The sequence below is a fragment of the Megalobrama amblycephala genome, linkage group LG1, assembly GCF_018812025.1.
Source record: "Megalobrama amblycephala isolate DHTTF-2021 linkage group LG1, ASM1881202v1, whole genome shotgun sequence".
In the NCBI taxonomy this organism is placed as follows: Eukaryota; Metazoa; Chordata; class Actinopteri; order Cypriniformes; family Xenocyprididae; genus Megalobrama; species Megalobrama amblycephala.
Window position 1 is genome coordinate 23,362,591 of NC_063044.1, and position 18,528 is coordinate 23,381,118.

The 18,528-nt window shown below is 42.6% G+C and overlaps 1 protein-coding gene across 9 annotated transcripts in view; it reads right to left on the reverse strand.

Annotated features, from left to right (window-relative positions):
- The window catches only part of LOC125243964 (NACHT, LRR and PYD domains-containing protein 12-like), a 283,026-nt gene that overhangs the window by 45,426 nt on the left and 219,072 nt on the right, over nucleotides 1-18,528 (reverse strand). For 3 of the 9 annotated variants that reach the window (XR_007179189.1, XM_048153851.1, XM_048153861.1), the window contains exons 4-7: nucleotides 7,538-7,711; nucleotides 7,266-7,439; nucleotides 6,987-7,160; nucleotides 6,717-6,890 (exon numbers count right to left, since the gene is read on the reverse strand). Coding sequence is in view for 8 of the 9 variants with exons in the window: in XM_048153851.1 (XP_048009808.1) it covers nucleotides 6,717-6,890; nucleotides 6,987-7,160; nucleotides 7,266-7,439; nucleotides 7,538-7,711 (696 nt within the window). In the remaining variant the exon portion in view is untranslated. The remainder of the gene's footprint in view (nucleotides 1-6,716; nucleotides 6,891-6,986; nucleotides 7,161-7,265; nucleotides 7,440-7,537; nucleotides 7,712-18,528) is intronic. The other 6 variants (XM_048153874.1, XM_048153883.1, XM_048153868.1 and 3 more) reach the window with 5 other exon arrangements.

The window sequence follows — 18,528 nt, forward strand, 5'->3', positions numbered from 1 at the left end:
CTTACCACCTAGTTCGGATTAGGAGGGGGGACGAGTGGAAGACCGCTTTTAATACCCCTACAGGTCACTTTGAGTATTTGGTCATGCCCTTTGGACTCTCAAACTCCCCAGCGGTCTTCCAGGCACTCGTCAATGACGTGCTCAGAGACATGGTCGACCGGTTTGTATTTGTTTACCTCGACGACATCCTGATCTTCTCCCAGAACGAGCGCGACCATGTTCAGCACGTCAGGCGAGTGTTACAGCGGCTACTCGAGAATCGTTTATTCGCTAAGGTGGAGAAGTGCGAGTTTCACGCACGGTCGGTTCCGTTCCTGGGTTTCGTTCTGTCGCCTGAAGGCATCCGAATGGATCCGGGGAAAGTAAAGGCTGTTGCTGATTGGCCCACCCCAGATAATCGCAAGGCGGTCCAGCGATTTCTGGGGTTTGCCAATTTTTACCGGCGATTCATTCGGAACTTTAGCCAGGTCGCCCTACCACTGACGAATCTCACTTCCACACGAATTCGTTTCTGTTGGTCAACGCTGGCTCAAAAGGCGTTTGAAGAACTAAAGAGCCGCTTTGTTTCGGCTCCGATTCTCACTAACCCCGACCCGTCTCGTCAATTCATTGTGGAGGTTGATGCGTCAGAGGTAGGAGTGGGAGCAGTTTTGTCTCAGAGGTCACCTTCGGACGACAGAGTACACCCATGTGCATTCTTTTCTCGTCGTCTTACTCCTTCGGAACGGAATTATGACATTGGGAATAGAGAGTTACTGGCTGTTAAGTTGGCATTGGAGGAGTGGCGTCACTGGTTAGAGGGCGCTGGGGTTCCATTCTTAGTTTGGACCGACCACAAGAACTTAGAATATATTTGATCCGCTAAGAGGCTAAATTCTCGGCAGGCTCGCTGGGCATTATTCTTCGGCCGGTTTTTGTTTAACATCTCCTATCGGCCCGGTAGTAAGAACGGTAAGCCCGATGCACTCTCACGGATTTTTGAGGCTGAGGCTAGTCCCACTTCCCCGGTGACCATCGTGGCCCCCAGCCAGGTGGTCGCGGCGGTTACTTGGGGAGTGGAGTCCAGGGTCCGTGAGGCGTTACACGACGTCACGATTCCCGCGGGGTGCCCAGTGGGTCTGCTGTTCGTGCCGGAGTCGGTCCGAACTGCCGTTCTTCAGTGGGGCCACTCATCCAGTCTAGCTTGCCACCCGGGAGCGGTTCGAACGTGTGCGTTAATCAAGCAGCGGTTCTGGTGGTCCTCACTAGCGCGGGATACTCGGGAGTTCGTTTCGGCCTGTCCGGTGTGTGCGGTGGGTAAGGGCTCTAATCGACCCCAGCAGGGCTACTCCGACCGCTGTCAATCCCTTCAAGACCCTGGTCACACATAGCCATGGACTATGTCACGGGCCTACCCCCGTCTAGTGGCAATACCGTGGTTCTTACCGTGGTGGACAGGTTCTCGAAGGCGGTTCATTTTATTCCCCTCCCCAAATTACCTTCAGCGAGGGAGACAGCGGTCATTGTCTTAGACCACGTTTTTCGCATTCATGGCCTCCCGGTGGACGTGGTTTCTGACAGGGGTCCCCAGTTTGTGTCAAGGTTTTGGACAGAATTCTGTCGACAGCTGGGGGCGACGGCGAGCCTATCCTCAGGTTATCACCCGCAGACGAACGGTCAGGCTGAGCGAGCCAACCAGGACTTGGAGAGAGTCCTGCGCTGTGTGGCGTCGGCAGAGCCGTCAACTTGGAGTTCCAGGTTAACCATGGTCGAGTACGCACATAACTCACTCCCGGTCTCATCTACGGGATTATCACCCTTCCAGTGCTGTTTAGGCTACCAGCCCCCATTATTTCCCTCCCAAGAATCCGACGCCATTGTTCCGTCCGCGCATTCGTTCATTCAGAGGTGCCTTCGTACTTGGAGGCTCGCCAGAGAAGCCCTTTCTCGGACTGGCGAAAGGAACAAGGCGTCGGCGGACCGTCACCGTTCTAAGCCCCCACTTTACGTGTGTGGACAAAAGGTTTGGCTGTCAGCCCAGGACATTCCTCTCAAACTTCCCGCACGTAAACTGGGACCCAGATTCATTGGACCGTACATCATAACCAAGGTGCTTAACCCGGTGACGGTTCGACTTAAATTACCCCCCCGATTTAAGAGAATTCATCCGGTGTTTCATGTTTCCAAAATCAAGCCCGTTATTCGCTCCCTACTTCAGCCCCAGACCTCTGCTCCACCGCCCCCCAGACTCATCGAGGGATTACCTGCCTACACGGTACGGCGACTTCTTGATGTGAGGCGGAGGGGCAGAGGTCATCAATATCTGGTAGACTGGGAGGGTTATGGTCCGGAGGAGAGATGCTGGATTCCGGCTCGGGACGTGCTGGACCGCACTCTTATTGACCAATTCCATCGGCGTCATGGTGAGTCCTCTGGGGACGCCAGGAGGCGTCCCTGAGGGGGGGGGTTCTGTCACTATTCAGGGTGTGACACTGGCTCTTCCTGTTGTTTATCTTGTCCTGTCAATTTTCAGCAGCTCGTGATTGTAGCAATCAGTGCTAGGGTGCTTAATCACGAGCTGATCTCCCACACCTGTCGCTCGTTCCCTTTACCCTTTATATGCCCAGCTGTGTCTCCCCTTGTTGTCAGTTGATCACTTCATGTCGCGTGGATGTTACGTGTCTGCTCTACGTTTTGCTCTGTGTCTCACCTGTTTGTTCTTTGTGTTCAGGACCCTTAGACGAGGAGTTTTCATGCAAGTATTTTCTCTTGCTGGGCTCGTACTCGTCCTCTGCTGGGTCATCTGCTCTCCTGCTTTTTTCAGTGGTCTCTCCTGCCCCTGTCTGCTGTGTGTGCGCAGATACCACGAGAGCCACCAGTTTCCTCACACTGCCACCTGTACTTTGACTGTTTCATTTGTGTGTGTCAGGTTTGGTCCTGAATAAACTTATTATTTTTTTTGTTCACCGCAATTTGAGTCCTCCCTTCATCCACCTTCCGACAGAAACAACGAAGGCAATTTGAGGAGGTGAAGCAAGAGTTCCGAAGGAGGAAGATAAATTAAAGGATGATTTTCCCCGCCAAGCGGAGACCGTCGTCATTTTTTCAGTTCTCCTGAAGAAGCAAACAAATTCATCGTGGACCTGCAAAAAGATGTCGGTGATGCCGACCACTCTACTACAGAGTAGCCTAGCTGGGTTTTCTTTTCTTTTTTTTTGGGATGCTTTGCATTAAAGTTTGACTGCTCTTTAATATTTCAAAACAAACTTTGGACTGAACTTTAATTTTGTTCTGATTTTTTCTTTGTTGCAAGTCTGCCCTTAGTCTAAAAAAAGTTGGTAAGGTGGCTCATTTTGGATTTTATGGTGGGCTGATTCTGATTTAGTTACAGACAGTTAAAATTGAGTAGTCAAAAGCTTTTGGTTAAACAGTCATAACATTTAAGGTATATGAGAGCATTTATTTTGAATTTTCACATGTTAAGGTTTTGGATACAATTACTTCTTCTCTTAATTCAGCAACCACGTAGCGTTCCTTTTATAGGACCGTTGGGGCATGTAACTGTTCTAGTCGTGGAAGAAGGGATGTTTGCCATGCGCTTCTTTGTTGTAGCGCATGTGCTGGGTTAATTTGTTTGTTTCCTAAATTTGTTTGCACGTTTATTTGGTTATATATATATATATATATATATATATATATATATATATATATATATATATATATATTTTTTTTTTTTTTTTTTTTTTTTTTTTTTTTTTTCTGGTACATTTTTGTATTCTCCAAAGTTGTTATATGGTGTATGTTGGTCATTTTGATGTTTATTATGTAGGTCATTTTGATGTTTAGACTACCAAAATATATCGAATATTCAATTTTGTAATGAATGTCTAATTCTTCTAGTCTTATATTGACGTCTTGGAATGTTTGGGGACTAATTTAATCAAATTGAAACAAGTGATGAACAGAGTTAAGTCCACTCCAAAATATTATTCCTGCAGGAAACACATCTACTGTCTGACGAAGTCAATAAACTGCATAGAAGATGGCCAGGTCAGGTTATAGCAGCTTCATATGGATCACACTCAAGAGGGGTAGCTGTGCTGGTACATAAATCAGTAACATTTCATATTCTTAAAACTAACTGCGATCCAATGGGTAGACATGTTATTATCAGTGGTAGGATACTCAATGAATATTGCAATCTTGTAAGTATTTATGGCCCTAATACAGATGAACCAATGTTTTTTCATAATCTTTTCTTAATTCTGTCCTCTCGTCAAGGCAACTTAATAGTCGCTGGTGAGTTTAATTGTACCTTATACCCTAACTTGGACCGGTCCACAGGAATTAATACCTTGCATTCTCAAAGCAGGAACATAATTAATCAATACATCAAGGACCTTGATTTAAGTGATATCTGAAGATTTTCTTGCTATTCCGCATCCTTTCATACTTATTCCAGAATAGACTATTTTCTTATTTCAAAAAACATGATTGACTGTATATCTGATTGTAAATATAGTAGTATTATTTTATCTGATCATGCATCATTATCGCTGAATTATACTCTTAAAACCATAATTAAAAACCCACCTAGATGGCGCCTGAACACGAAATGGTTACATAACCCTAAGTTTCTTGATTTTGTAGGTAATCATATTGACATATTTTTTGAATGTAACACAAACCAGACGTCTGCCTCAATAAGATGGGAGGCATTCAAGGCCTATATCAGGGGATAAATGATTAGCTTCACTAGTTCTAAAACAAACAGATCTTCCCTCAAAATGATTGAATTAGAATAGAGTATTAAGGACTTAGAAGAAGAAATTTTCAAACAAGGTACTCCTGATCTGAGACATAACCTTTTACTACTTAAAGCAGAATTGAATAATCTCTCTACCAATACGGCTGCGGCTAATATAACAAGGCTTAAACAATTGTATTATGACCAAGGAGAAAAGGATGGTAGGCTATTGGCATGGAGAATTAAGGCTCAACAAAATGGAAAAGTCATTAATGAAATAGAAACTATTGGACAAATGGACAAAAGACCATGATTCCAACTGAAATTAATAATGCTTTTAGAAACTATTATCAAGATCTTTATAAATCGACACCTCCTGTGAATACCCATCTTTATAAAACATTTATGGACGAAATTTAGTTATGCCCGCTACCTGAGGAAGATTCCAAAACACTGGATCAACCAACTGAAGAGGCAGACTTGAGTGCAGCCATTAATTGTATGAATAGTGGGAAAGCTCCAGGCCCCGATGGCCTGCCTATTGACATCTACAAGATTTTTCATAACAAATTAGTAACCCCAATGATTGATATGATTAATGAGTCTTTCAACAATGAAGAACTTCCTTTTTCCTTGCGTTCAGCCCTTATAACTTTAATTCTTAAGCCAGGGAAAGATCCTACAAAATGTGCCTCCTACAGACCTATTAGTCTTTTGAATTCAGACACCAAGATAATTGCCAAAGTTTTAGCCAGCAGACTTGATACGTTTTTACCATTATATATTGATCCTGATCAAAATGGCTTTGTAAAGGGTAGACAAGCCTTTCATAATATACGTTGTTTGTTAAATATCACACATGTAAAAAAGGAGCCTCGGATACGGCCTTACTTTCCCTAGACGTCAGGAAGGCTTTTGATAGAGTGGAGTGGGCCTATCTTTTTGACACCCTTTCCCGCTTTGGTATTGGTCCTTACTTTAGAAAATGGATTAAAATTCTATATTCAAATCCCACAGCAGAGGTATTGACCAATAATATAATCTCTAAACCATTTCTACTTTATCGAGGTACACGTCAAAGTTGCCCTCTTTTGCCACTCCTTTTTACATTGGCAATTGAACCTTTAGCTATTGCAGTACGAAGAAATAATGATATATCAGGGATTACAATTGGCAGTCTTGAAAATAAACTGCCATTATATGCTGACAACATTATATTATTTTGATCTTACTTAAGAACCTCTGTCCCTTCTTTACTGAGTCTAATTAAAAGTTTTGGAATTTTTTCAGGTTATAAAGTGAACGAGTCAAAATCCATGATCTTATTTCTTAAAGAATCAGAGCATCTTACACCTCCCATCCAGTCCCCCTTTAAAAATGCTCAGGAAAGTTTTAGATATCTTGGTATTAATATTACCCCAGACCTAAACAATTTGGTTTATTATTGGTATATTGGTTTGGTATAACTAAATTAATCATTGAATCAATCAATAAATGGTCATCTTTACCAATTTCTCAGATTGGACGTATCAATATATTAAAAATGAATGTTCTCCTGAAATTTTTATATTTATTCCAATCAATTCCCCTACCCCCTCCACATAATTTTTTCATTAATATGAGGAAGATTTTCACAAATTTCATCTGGGCGTCCTAGGCTGAGGCTCTCTCTTTTGTATTTACCATATAAAAGGGGAGGGTTTCAGTTGCCTAATCTTAAGTGGTATTACTGGGCAGCTCAACTTAGAGCAGCAATGTTTTGGTTTACAAATGAAAATACTACCCCTTGGTTGTGGATTGTGGATGCTCCTTTACCACTAAATTTGTATTTGTACTCCGCTCCCCTGCCCAAATTGAAAAAAGCCACTAATCCTTTTATTAAAAATACTATTGTGGTATGGTATGATGTTTTGAAACTGACACTTATGCACAGACACATGAACATTGTGACCGTCTGACTGTACTTTATCCATTATATGTTCTTAAATACCTCAGGATCTGCAGCTGACAGTTTGGACTCTTCAGTCCATCAGAAATTAAGCTGACACCAGAGTCCTGTAGGTCATTGTTACTCAGATCCAGCTCTCTCAGGACAGAGTTTGAGGATTGTAGAGCTGATGACAAACTGTCACAACACTGAGCAGTGAGATTACAGCAAACAAGACTGAAAGAGAGCAGAAGAAACACCAACAGTCAAATCAGCTGAAGACACACATTAACATTGTGACCGTCTGACTGTACTTTATATGTTCTTAAATACCTCAGTATCTGCAGCTGACAGTTTAGACTCTTCAGACCATCAGAAATGAAGTTGACACCAGATTCGTGTAGGTCATTGTTACTCAGATCCAGCTCTCTCAGGACAGAGTTTGAGGACTGTAGAGCTGAAGACACAATTTCACAACACTGAGCAGTGAGATTACAGCCAGCAAGTCTGAAAGAGAGCAGAACAAACACATCAACAGACTGATCATCTAAAGACACACATGAACATTGTGACCATCTGATTGTACTTTATCCATTATATGTTCTTAAATACCTCAGGATCTGCAGCTGACAGTTTGGACTCTTCAGTCCATCAGAAATGAATTTGACACCAGAGTCCTGTAGGTCATTGTTACTCAGATCCAGCTCCCTCAGGACAGAGTTTGAGGATTGTAGAGCTGAAGACACAATTTCACAACACTGAGCAGTGAGATTACAGCCAGTAAGACTGAAAGAGAGCAGAAAACACAAATCAACACTCAGATCATTTACAGACACACATGAACATTGTGACCATCTGATTGTACTTTATATGTTCTTAAATACCTCAGTATCTGCAGCTGACAGTTTGGACTCTTCAGTCCATCAGAAATGAAGTTGACACCAGAGTCCTGTAGGTCATTGTAACTCAGATCCAGCTCTCTCAGGACAGAGTTTGAGGATTGTAGAGCTGATGACACAATTTCACAATGCTGATCTGAGAGATTACAGCCAGAAAATCTGGGAGAGATGAAATATTAAAATAAATAAATAAAACAATAAAGACATGTACAGTGGGTTTCCAGTCGACTAGTCGCTGGTCATGGCCTATAGAGGGCAAAACAGGATCAGAAATCTGTGAAGTCCACATTTATGCTCCATATCAAACAGTTAATGACAAATAAATGCAATCGCCAAGAGCGCTCCACAAGACATGATTGATTATACCATCTGGATTCTCAATATTGATCGGATGAATGTAGAATCAACTCTGTCACTAATGTGTTCATATAAATGTAATCTTTACTGTGCTACTTTATCTGTATCTGATTTAAGACGAGCAGAAATCTGTGAGAAATATAACGAACCAAAGACAAAAGAACTGTTGTGAACATGGAGTATGGCACATCATTATTAGTATACATCTGGCTGTCTTCATATAGTTTTAATGAGGGATTGTAAGGGGCGGGTAGAGACGGACTAAATACTCTCCAGACTAACAACATACTGTATTGCAGTAGATGTAAGGATTAAACTATCATATTAAACACAAGCTCTATTTGATGAAATTTTGTGAATTTATTATTGTACGTTTCTAATAGCTCATTTGTTCATTAATGACGTCATCATCGACTAGTCGACGTTGACTCGACTTTAATCACATAAATGCCGACTTTAAACAAATCTGAAGTAGTTCAACCCCTAGTGCATGTTGGGAATTTAATCTCTGTCGGCTAATTAAAGCTGCTGTCCGTAAATTTTTTTTGTTAAAAATGATCCAAAATTAATTACTGAGCGAAGCCATAACCAATCACTGTTCAAAACTGTCTCCTTACCTTAGCTTGATTCACAACGGTAAGCTTGTAATAATGTTTTATAATCTGATGGATACTGATATGAACACATCTCTTCCTTTCATTCCAACCAGACGAGCCCACAGTAGCTGCTCAAATCTCAAGCTGTCTGGCGGACATCTCGGCATGGATGAAAGAACATCATCTACAGCTTAACCTGGCTAAGATGGAGCTTCTCATCTTCCCTGCCAATCAGACTCTAAATCACGATTTCAGCATCCAGCTAGGTACATCCTCAATTAACCCATCAAATTTGGCCAGAAATCTTGGAGTAATCCTTGATGACCAATTGACCTTCAAAGACCACATTGCAAAGACAGTTCGGTCATGCAGATTTGCACTATACCACATGAGGAAAATCAGGCCCAACTTCTTGTCCAGGCCCTGGTCATTTCTAGGCTTGATTACTGCAAAGCTCTTCTGGCTGGACTCCCATCATGCACAATCAAGCCTCTACAAATGATTCAGAACGCTGCAGCATGTCTCGTCTTTAACGAGCCCAAAAGAGCCCACGTCACGCCTCTCTTTATCACTCTGCACTGGCTACCACTTGCTGCTCGCATCAAATTCAAGGCGTTGACGCTCGCTTACAGATCTATCACAGGCTCAGCACCCTCCTACTTCCACTCACTCTTACGAGTCTACACCCCTACCAGAAGCCTCCACTCACTAAAGGAGCAAAGGCTAGTGGTACCATCACAAAGAGGCACAAAATCACTCTCCAGGACATTCTCGTTCACTGTTCCTTGCTGGTGGAACGATCTTCCTGCCTTCATCCGGAATGCAGAATCCCAATCCAACATTCAAAAGACAGTTGAAAACTCATCTCTTTCGTGAGCACTTAACCTCATCTTAAAAAAAAAAAAAAAAACTTATATTCTTATACCCATCCTTTCACTTCCTCTAATCTCTCTATTGTAGCTTATGATACTCTGAGCACTGCCTATAACTTGTATTGTGAGCACTTCTTGTCTATTTGCCTCGTCATGACAACTCGCTTGTTGTGTTCCTCACTTGTAAGTTGCTTTGGATAAAAGCGTCTGCCAAATGAATTAATGTAAATGTAAATTCATGGGAAATATGAGTTTGCTGACGTTTGTCTTTGCATCATTACGTCACGTCAGTAAACAGAAAGGAGTCATGGCTAGTAGGCTACATGGCGTGTGCGGTGGATACTCCTGTAGCGCATCATTTGTAGCCTCTTCTTACAGTAGCTGGAATGGATTTACACTTGGGATGGTGGCGTGTAACCCAGAAAGTTCAAAACGACAATCATCACTGGTAACTGTGTTAAAAAGTAAAGAGAAAGCGACCAGGTTCATGCAAAAAAAGAATAAATGTCGGCAGGGCTTTTGAAAGGTGGCGTGACCAAAGGGAGATGGCTATTTTTCTGCTGGACAGGTTAAAGGATTAGTCCACTTTTAAATACACTTTTCCTGATAAATTTACTCACCCTCATGTCATCCAAGATATCCATGTCTTTCTTTCGTCAGTCGAAAAGAAATTAATGTTTTTGAGGAAAACATTCCAGGATTATTCTCCTTATAGTGGATTTCAATGGCTACCAACAGACTGAAGGTCCAAATGTCAGTTTCAGATCAGCTTCAAGGCTTTAAACGATACCAGATGAGTAATAAGGGTCTTATCTAACGAATCGATCGGTCATTTTCGAAAACAATACAACCGTTTATGCTTTATAAACAAAATATCGCCTTGAACACACTTTCTGCTTCCGCATTCTTCATAACGCTTACGCTGAATGTCCTACGCCTTCCCTATTAAACTTACGGTAAAAAACGAAACTGGTGCTGCGTTCGTTCCGTAAGTAGAACTCCTGACAGCTCCCCCACACATAGATGCACCTGCTCCTAAAACATTAGATTCATCTGCTGAGGAGCTGTGCCGAAGTACAACCCATGTAAAGATGATAACTCCACTAATCACTGCAATTGCAGGTTTTAAACAGAGATGGCGACAAAGAGGAAAAACGTCTCAGGTTACGTATGTAACCATAGTTCCCTGAGAACAGGGAATGAGACTCTGCGTTCAATGACGCAAAGGGGAACGTCCACGTGCCCCGGTGTTTTGAAACCTCACTACCAAAAACTCCAATCCTATGGGCCGGCGACAGTCACATGGCACGACCCGGAAGTATAAAGGCGTGCCTATGGAAGCAGTCAGTATTCATCGTCTTTGAGGGACTGTTCCGCAGGCAGCCCCAAGCATGGCATAGAAACGCAGAGTGTCGTTCCCTGTTCTCAGGGAACTATGGTTACATACGTAACCTGAGATGTTCCCTTTTTCAAGGAGAGAAGGCCTGATAAGGCCGGTAAAAAGCTTCTGAAACCAACTCCTCCGCAGACAGAGTGGTCTCTTCTAGGGAATGAGGTCAGGGAGCCAAAGGGGACCCCGACCAGCCACTAGAGGGGACAGCGTCACCCTCAATGCCACCAGGGAGGCCAACCTGGTCTTATCGTAAGATATGCTAAGTCTTAGCCAATCCCTGTCTGAACACAGAATCTCAGAAACGCATCCTTCACAGAAGGGTGTGGGAAAGAGTGACTGCAAGAGGGCAGGAGCAACTCAAACCTGCGCGTAGAGACGGCATCCTGGAGAGCAGAACTCAGCTGGAGTGCTATGAACCCTCATATCGAGGGGAGTGTAATCCGCTCATCCTAGGATCTACTTAGCGCCTGATTAACGCACTAAGGAGGCTGTGCACTCAATACCTGACTCTTCAGGGGAGCACAAACCAGCCTAGACAGCTTAGGGAGCTAAGCACTATTATGTACACAACCCAAAAGGGAAGTACAAAGCTCACCTAACAGGTAGACCATGCAATAGCCAAACATTCATGGAGGCCGAAGAGGGGCCTACAGCATGACAAAAGCTAGATGTGAAACAGAAGTATATTCAGAAGGTGGCCTAGAGGAGCCACCCGGAACATCTGTCTTATTCTGGAGTAGACAGAACATTTTGTTTGCTTGCATGATACTCTACCCAACACGAACCAACGAGCAGTGTACTCAGTAAAAACACCTTTTACTCTTTCAGCAAGAGGAGTACAACATACACCATTACTTAGTCAAAGAAGGCCTATACGGGCCTGTCACCTCGACAGATGCGTGGCATCAGCTCATGGCAGTGTTCTTAGGCACCAGAAATGATACTAACCGACACAAAGGAGGTTAACTACCGTCTGGGCCCGTGGCCAACAGTGTGTGCAAAGATCCTCAGATTTAAATACACATCAACATATACCATTAGGTTGAGAAAGGCGGCCGATAAGGCCTAAAAACCATTAGACATATGACTACAATAAGTCTATTAGCCTTTACTAGGAGCATATAATAGATCCACCTTAGACATCTAGGTGGCTGAGGCTCAACTAGCATATCCATCAGGCTCAGTGAGACAGATGTAGTGAAACAACCAAACCTCGGTAAGGTTTACTACAGTCTACTGAGGGGCTAGCCACTCAAAGCACTCGGAAGACCCACACCATTCCTACAGCGAGAAGAGTACTTTAGCTGAACTCCAAATGCTACACCAGAGGCCGAGAAGAAGGCCTACCTTAGTATGCACATGGCAACAGCAAGTGGCTGCCATATCTAGACCACCAAAGAGCAGTGTATAAAAAACTTCCTCAGAAGAAATACACAAACGCTACCTCCCAACTCAAAGGGGCCTGAAGTGGCCCGTTCACCCAGGTCAGGCGTGCTTTTGAAGTGGTCAGATTCTAGGCATCCCGCCAGCAGGTCAGCCAAGAAAGAGGCCCCTAGGGCCTACAGTCTTAGTGACAAGTGCCGTTCAGCCATTGTAAATATACAGCCAGCCAGTCAACTAAAAAAGAAGGCCTAAAGAGGGCCAACGATCTTAGTAACAGGTGGCTTACAGCAACTGTAAGGTATACCAGACTGTGCCAACAAGTGAACTGACAAGGAACTCGACTCCTCAGAGCCGACCAAATCAGAGCCAAGAGGCAGCCGTCTAATTGGAACACTAAGAGATGCACACCATATCATCACAGGACAAGAAGGGAGGCCGAAGAGGGCCTACCCATTCACGCCGCATGTGGCAACAGCTCGTGATCTAATAGGGAACCAAGCTACAGGAAAACTATGGGAAGCTAATCCTGAGCTACCACTAATACACATTCCAACAGGCAATGAAATATAATTGGCTAAAGGGAACCAATGGAGCCAACACGGTCTAAAGGAGGCCAATAGGGCCTACGCTTCAAACAAACACGTGGCACAACCTGTGGCAGTGTAAACAATGTGAGCATAAAATGATCAAACTAAAGCATGCTAACCTAGCCAATGCTAACTAGAAAGAGGCTATGTGACAACAGGCCTACATTCTAAGCTATATATCATTTCAAAAAAGGAAATAGTTCTTCCAGACAGATTCTCAAATCTGAGCTAAGCCATAGAGGACAAAAACTAACTGATAGTAGTGTCAACTCAACTTGATTGTGGCATACAACAAGTGGCCTAGAGGAAAAAGCACATTTTCCTTATTGACAAAGTTCTAGAAAGTGGGGCCTAGCAAAAAATGCATAACTTATCTATCTCAACAAGATAAGGGCCCTTTTCTTTCTCCCCGATGTCTGCCATGTTCAGCCACAGATGTCTCTCCATGGCCAGCATGGCCGCCATAGATCTACCGATCGAGGCGGCCGTCTGCTTGGTGGCCCGGAGAGTGAGATCTGTGGTGCGGCGCAGCTTAGCCACCGCATCAGGGGACAGATCCTGCCCTTGCCGTTCAAACATGATGTCACCTTAAGGGGTTTGGACGGCAGGACCGGAGCTTTCAGTGACGGTGCGCTGCCCGTGACGAGATAGTTCGCAAACGTCTCGTCAATGGGCGGCATCGCCACATACTCATGCTGGCGTAATCCCTCCACATCAGCAAAGTTTCCTCGCTGATGTGCATGAATTATCACCGAGTATGGGCTCTTCCACGCCTTCTCGATCTCTACATGGAGATCCGGAAGGAATGGAAGGCTCACCGGAGTTACAGGGTTATGGTCAGAAAGAAATCGTTCGTCCAGTCTGCCGCGAAATGTTTCTTTCCTCTCGCGCTCCCACGGCAGCTGCAGCCTGCCTGCAGCGCACTCCATAACCTTCAATAATTCAGCGTACGCTGAACAGGGAGGTTTGGAGAAAGAAGCTGCTTCACTTGCTTCTTCCTCCACTGCCATCACCTGCTCTTGGGGGCTGGCAGCCAGAAGAACACTTGCTCCTAGATCTGATGATGTCAGAGATAAGACATCATCATCCAGGATCGTATCCTCGCCAACCGCCGCCTGAGGCTGAGAGACAGTCACACCTCTCTCCAACTCGGTGGTGAGCTCCATCTGTGAGCCCCATGAACGCAGTCTTCACTCCGCCTCAGCGCGAACAGGACCAGATCCACTGGGCACAGATGTTGATGCTCCTTCTCTCGAAAAGAGGGCCAGGCGAGAACAGAGCATTCTGACAGGGAATCGCTCACAATTGACAGACACTCCCTCAAGCACTGTCTGCGTGTGTTCTTCCCCCAGACAATGAACACATAGGGTGTGTGTGTCCTCCGGTGTCAGAAATCTCAGACACGGATCAGCACACTTCCTAAAGTTCTTACCTTTCTCAGACATTACTGCATTGGGATGGATTCTTAATGACAAAGAATACACAGTGGAGGTCGACACAACAGTCCTGAAAAGACCATGCATACTGACTGCTTCCAAAGGCGCGCCTTTATACTTCCGGGTCGCGCCATGTGACTGTCGCCGGCCAATAGGATTGGAGTTTTTACTATTTATTTCACTATTAATCATCATCTATGAACTTACAGCTCTGTGGAAATTAATTTATGTCTGTGTGATTGCATTAATATTTAAAGTATAGTTTTCTCACAAGTGCATAGAAATTAATTGGGCAAAATACACATTATTACACACAATAAACTTGTTTAAAATGTGTTTCAATGAGGCACTGATGAGGTGTGTCAGATTCACTACTCACTGTAAAAGACTAAAAACAGCACTGTCAGCAGGATTTCATAATAACCTATACTAAAGGCGGCACAAGCTCAACTGCCGCTCTAGACAAAACACAGTCGTCCCGCCCCCACTTCACACTCACAATTAAACTCCATCTTTGAGATGTATGTGAAAGACTGGAGGTTTTGTTTATTGGTTTATTAATAAACTTGCACTAAAATAAAAGCATGTTTTCGAATGTCTTTATTTTTTTAATTCTGCAACATAATAAAAAATCAGCACACAACCACTGCAAATGCAAACGCTGTATTACATAGTAAGAAGAATATCTCCTGGAAGATTCAGGACAATTCCAGGTGTGCCACTGATAAATTGGGCCGGCAATAGCCTACTTCCACATAAAGTTTTATACTGGATGCACAAAGCACAAGTCTCTAGTTCATTTTCAAGGAGAGACACACAAAAGCTGCAAAGCGGTAGTAGTGGTGAAGCAACAGTTCTCACACCCAAAATCCTGTCACTTGCACGTACACAGCTCTTCGTTATAAATATATGGCTTGTATAAATATTAGGCACATAAAAAGGTGAGCTACGTGACCTCTCCTCCGCTTTCTCTCACACACATACAGGCACAACCTGTACGCACAACCTACACAGCCCAGCATAAACACTCCTGATATATCATTTGTTATTAAAGCATCTACGTTCACAAACCACTGTTAATTTTAACAGAAAAATAAGCATACTGAATAAGGGATTTGGCATGGCAGAAAGCGCACAAAGAGCTCCCTCTATAATCACTAAAAAGTTGTCATATTAGGCTACTTTAGGCTACTTCAACCTCACAAAGTTCTGTTATAATAAATGAAGCTGAGCAAATCTCCACACACCACACAGCGCTCAAAACGCCAGAGTTTTTGTTCAGTTCTAACTTAAACACCTCTGATTGGCCATTGTGAAATCAACAGATATGTTTGTGATTGGCTACATTACATGTAGACCATATGCTGCTCTTGGTTGGGCGGGTTTTGGTACAAAGTAGAAGAATGGAAAGTTAGTTTAGATTTCGAATAACTAATCGGGTGATAACATTGAAGTGAAATAATTCCAAACGAATGTCCAAAAAATAAATCAATTAATTTAAAAACTAAATACCTCTTTTTCTGCCTAGTTCTCCTTTAGGCACGCGCCGATTCTAGACCATAGGGCTGCACAATTAATCAAGTTTGAAATCCTGATTATAATTACGGATGCCACAATTATGTAATCGTTCAAAGGAGCAATTACAAAAAAAGTCCACTTACATTATTCAGTGTGCATAAGATAACTTAAAGGATTAGTCCATTTTTAAATAAACTTTTCCTGATAATTTACTCACCCCCATGTTATCCAAGATGTTCATGTCTTTCTTTCTTCAGTCGAAAAGAAATTGAAGTTTTTGATGAAAACATTCCTGGATTTTTCTCCTTATAATGGGCTTGAATGGGCACCAGACGGTTCAAGGTCCAAATGACAGTTTCAATGCAGCTTCAAAGGGCTTTAAACGATACCAGACGATGAATAAGGGTCTTATCTAGTGAAACCATCACTCATTTTCTGAAAAAAATTGAAAATTATATAAGTTTTAACCATAAATCTTGAACTAACTCTCTTCTTCTTTATTAGAATTCCGGCAGTGTAGACACTGCTAAGTGTATTACTGCCCTCCACAGGTTAAAGTTTTGAACTAATTTTTATATGCAATATGCTAGTATATAACAATTAGTTCAAACTTTGACCGGTGGAGGGCTAATTTTGACCTTCAACTGTTTGGTGCCCTTTGAAGTCTACTATATGGAAAAAAAAAATCCTGGAATGTTTTCATCAAAAACTTTAATTTATTTTCGACTGACGAAAAAAAGACATGGACATCTTGGATGACATGGGGGTGAGTAAATTATCAGGAAAAGTTTATTTAAAAGTGGACTAATCCTTTAAAGCTGCAGTCCACGATTTTTCCTCTTTGTTGCTGTCTCTTGTTTGAAACCTGCAATTGCAGTCATATGCTGAACAGTTATCTGTACGTGCGCTGTGCATTGGCACAGCTCATCAGCACGGATGAATCTAATGCTTGCTGTCAGTCACCGCACCGGTGTGGATACTATACTTCAGAATCACAGATTCTTAGGGGTGTAACGATACGCTCAGGTCACGATACGGTACGTATCTCGATACGGAGTTCACGATACGATACGTATCACGATATTTTGAACAAAATGAAACTGAAATTCAAACAAGATTTATTAAAAAAACATGAACAAATTTCAATAATTTTCCTTGTTGTACATACAAGATCACATTTCAATAAAATAAATAAATATAAAATTTTAATAAAAACCTTCTGTATTCAAATTAACAGTTGTATAGGGCTGTCTGTCACTGAAAAAAAATGTTAAATTTAACATGAACTTAGAATTATGAATAGGGGCTGTTCACATATCGCGTCTAAAAACGCGTGGAAGGCGCGGCCGCACCGCTTCTCCTTCTTTCCAAAGCGCTCGCGCTCCCGTGGCGTCGGTCGTTGCTATGCAACCATGAACTGAGCTCTCCAAGAGGATCAGGATGTTTCTGCAAAGGATAAATGATTTCTAGCCCTTGCATTAGTTTTACTACGAGATATATTGATGGAGATAAGATATAAAACCCACCATGTACAGCTATGATCAGCTGTTTGGCTGAGCTTTTGATGTTTTGTTACGGAAAGGCCATAGCTGATCGGTTGATTCTTGTCACACGACCTGCGGTGCGCTTGCGGCATTCTGAGCAGTTGAGAATTGCATGCGCGTCGCGACCGCGTTGATCCCATTATGAGCGCGCCTGCCACGCGGCTACATTTGAAAATAATAACTGACTTGCACGCGGAAAAGACGCAATATGTGAACGGCCCCACAGAACTTCTTAAAGCAAAGCATCGCAAGCGTCTTTTGCTTTTCTGTGAGCACAGCTGTTGCTGTGCACTGCGGTGAAAGAAAGCCACGACTTTTCTCACGCGACCATGCAAGAGACTGACATGAGAAACGTTTAAACCTGCTTGCAAGATTCAATGTGTGCGTGAAACACTTACTGAACTAGAGAGCTGATTGAGACAGGATAACTTTGGGAGTTGGAAGGGGTGTGTTGCGATTCTGCCTTCTCACATCGCGATACAGGTTCGTGGACCTGCGTATCGCGATTTCGGTTTTATATCGCATATCGTTACAGCCCTACAGATTCTACATCTTGAAAGTATGACCAATATAAGAATTTTCACTGGAAATCTATCACTATCATCTGAACAAGTAAGTAACATGTCTGACACTTTTGTTCTGACCAACAGAGGAAAAAAGCAATAGGCCTACAATAAGTTGCGCTGCCAATGATGATTAAAACTAACGATCGCTTAGCGATCGCTTGCAAATTATTATTACTGTTATATTGTTCTCAAATTGTTAATGTTAACAACATCATCATTGCTATGACTGTGTATATTAGCGTTACCTGTAGATTTCAATTTCTGTAGTCACTCCACAGTCCAAAGTCTTTTGCTTTTTGACTACGAGTGAATCTCCAGTTGTCACTGATGATTGTCATTTGGATCTTTCTGGATTACAATCTGCCATCAAAATGATAAGTTTAATTATTTCAGCTGCTGTGAGAACAGGGTATAAATGCTGCACTACAAGCAGCATCCTCATGTGATAAAGACGAACTGCTGCATGCTTGAATTTCGCTCTTATTATAAAACATTATTACAAGCTTTCCATTGTGAATCGAGATATGATAATGAGATAGTTTTGAACACTGGCTGGTTATGTACTTGCTCAAAAATTGATTTTGGATCATTTTTAACCAAAAAAAGTTACGGACTGCAGCTTTAAGTTATAACATAAGATAATATAAGTTAACTTAAAGTTTTTTCCCATTGTTTTAATCTTACACTAAAACTAATATAATACCATGCATATTTATATTTTTAT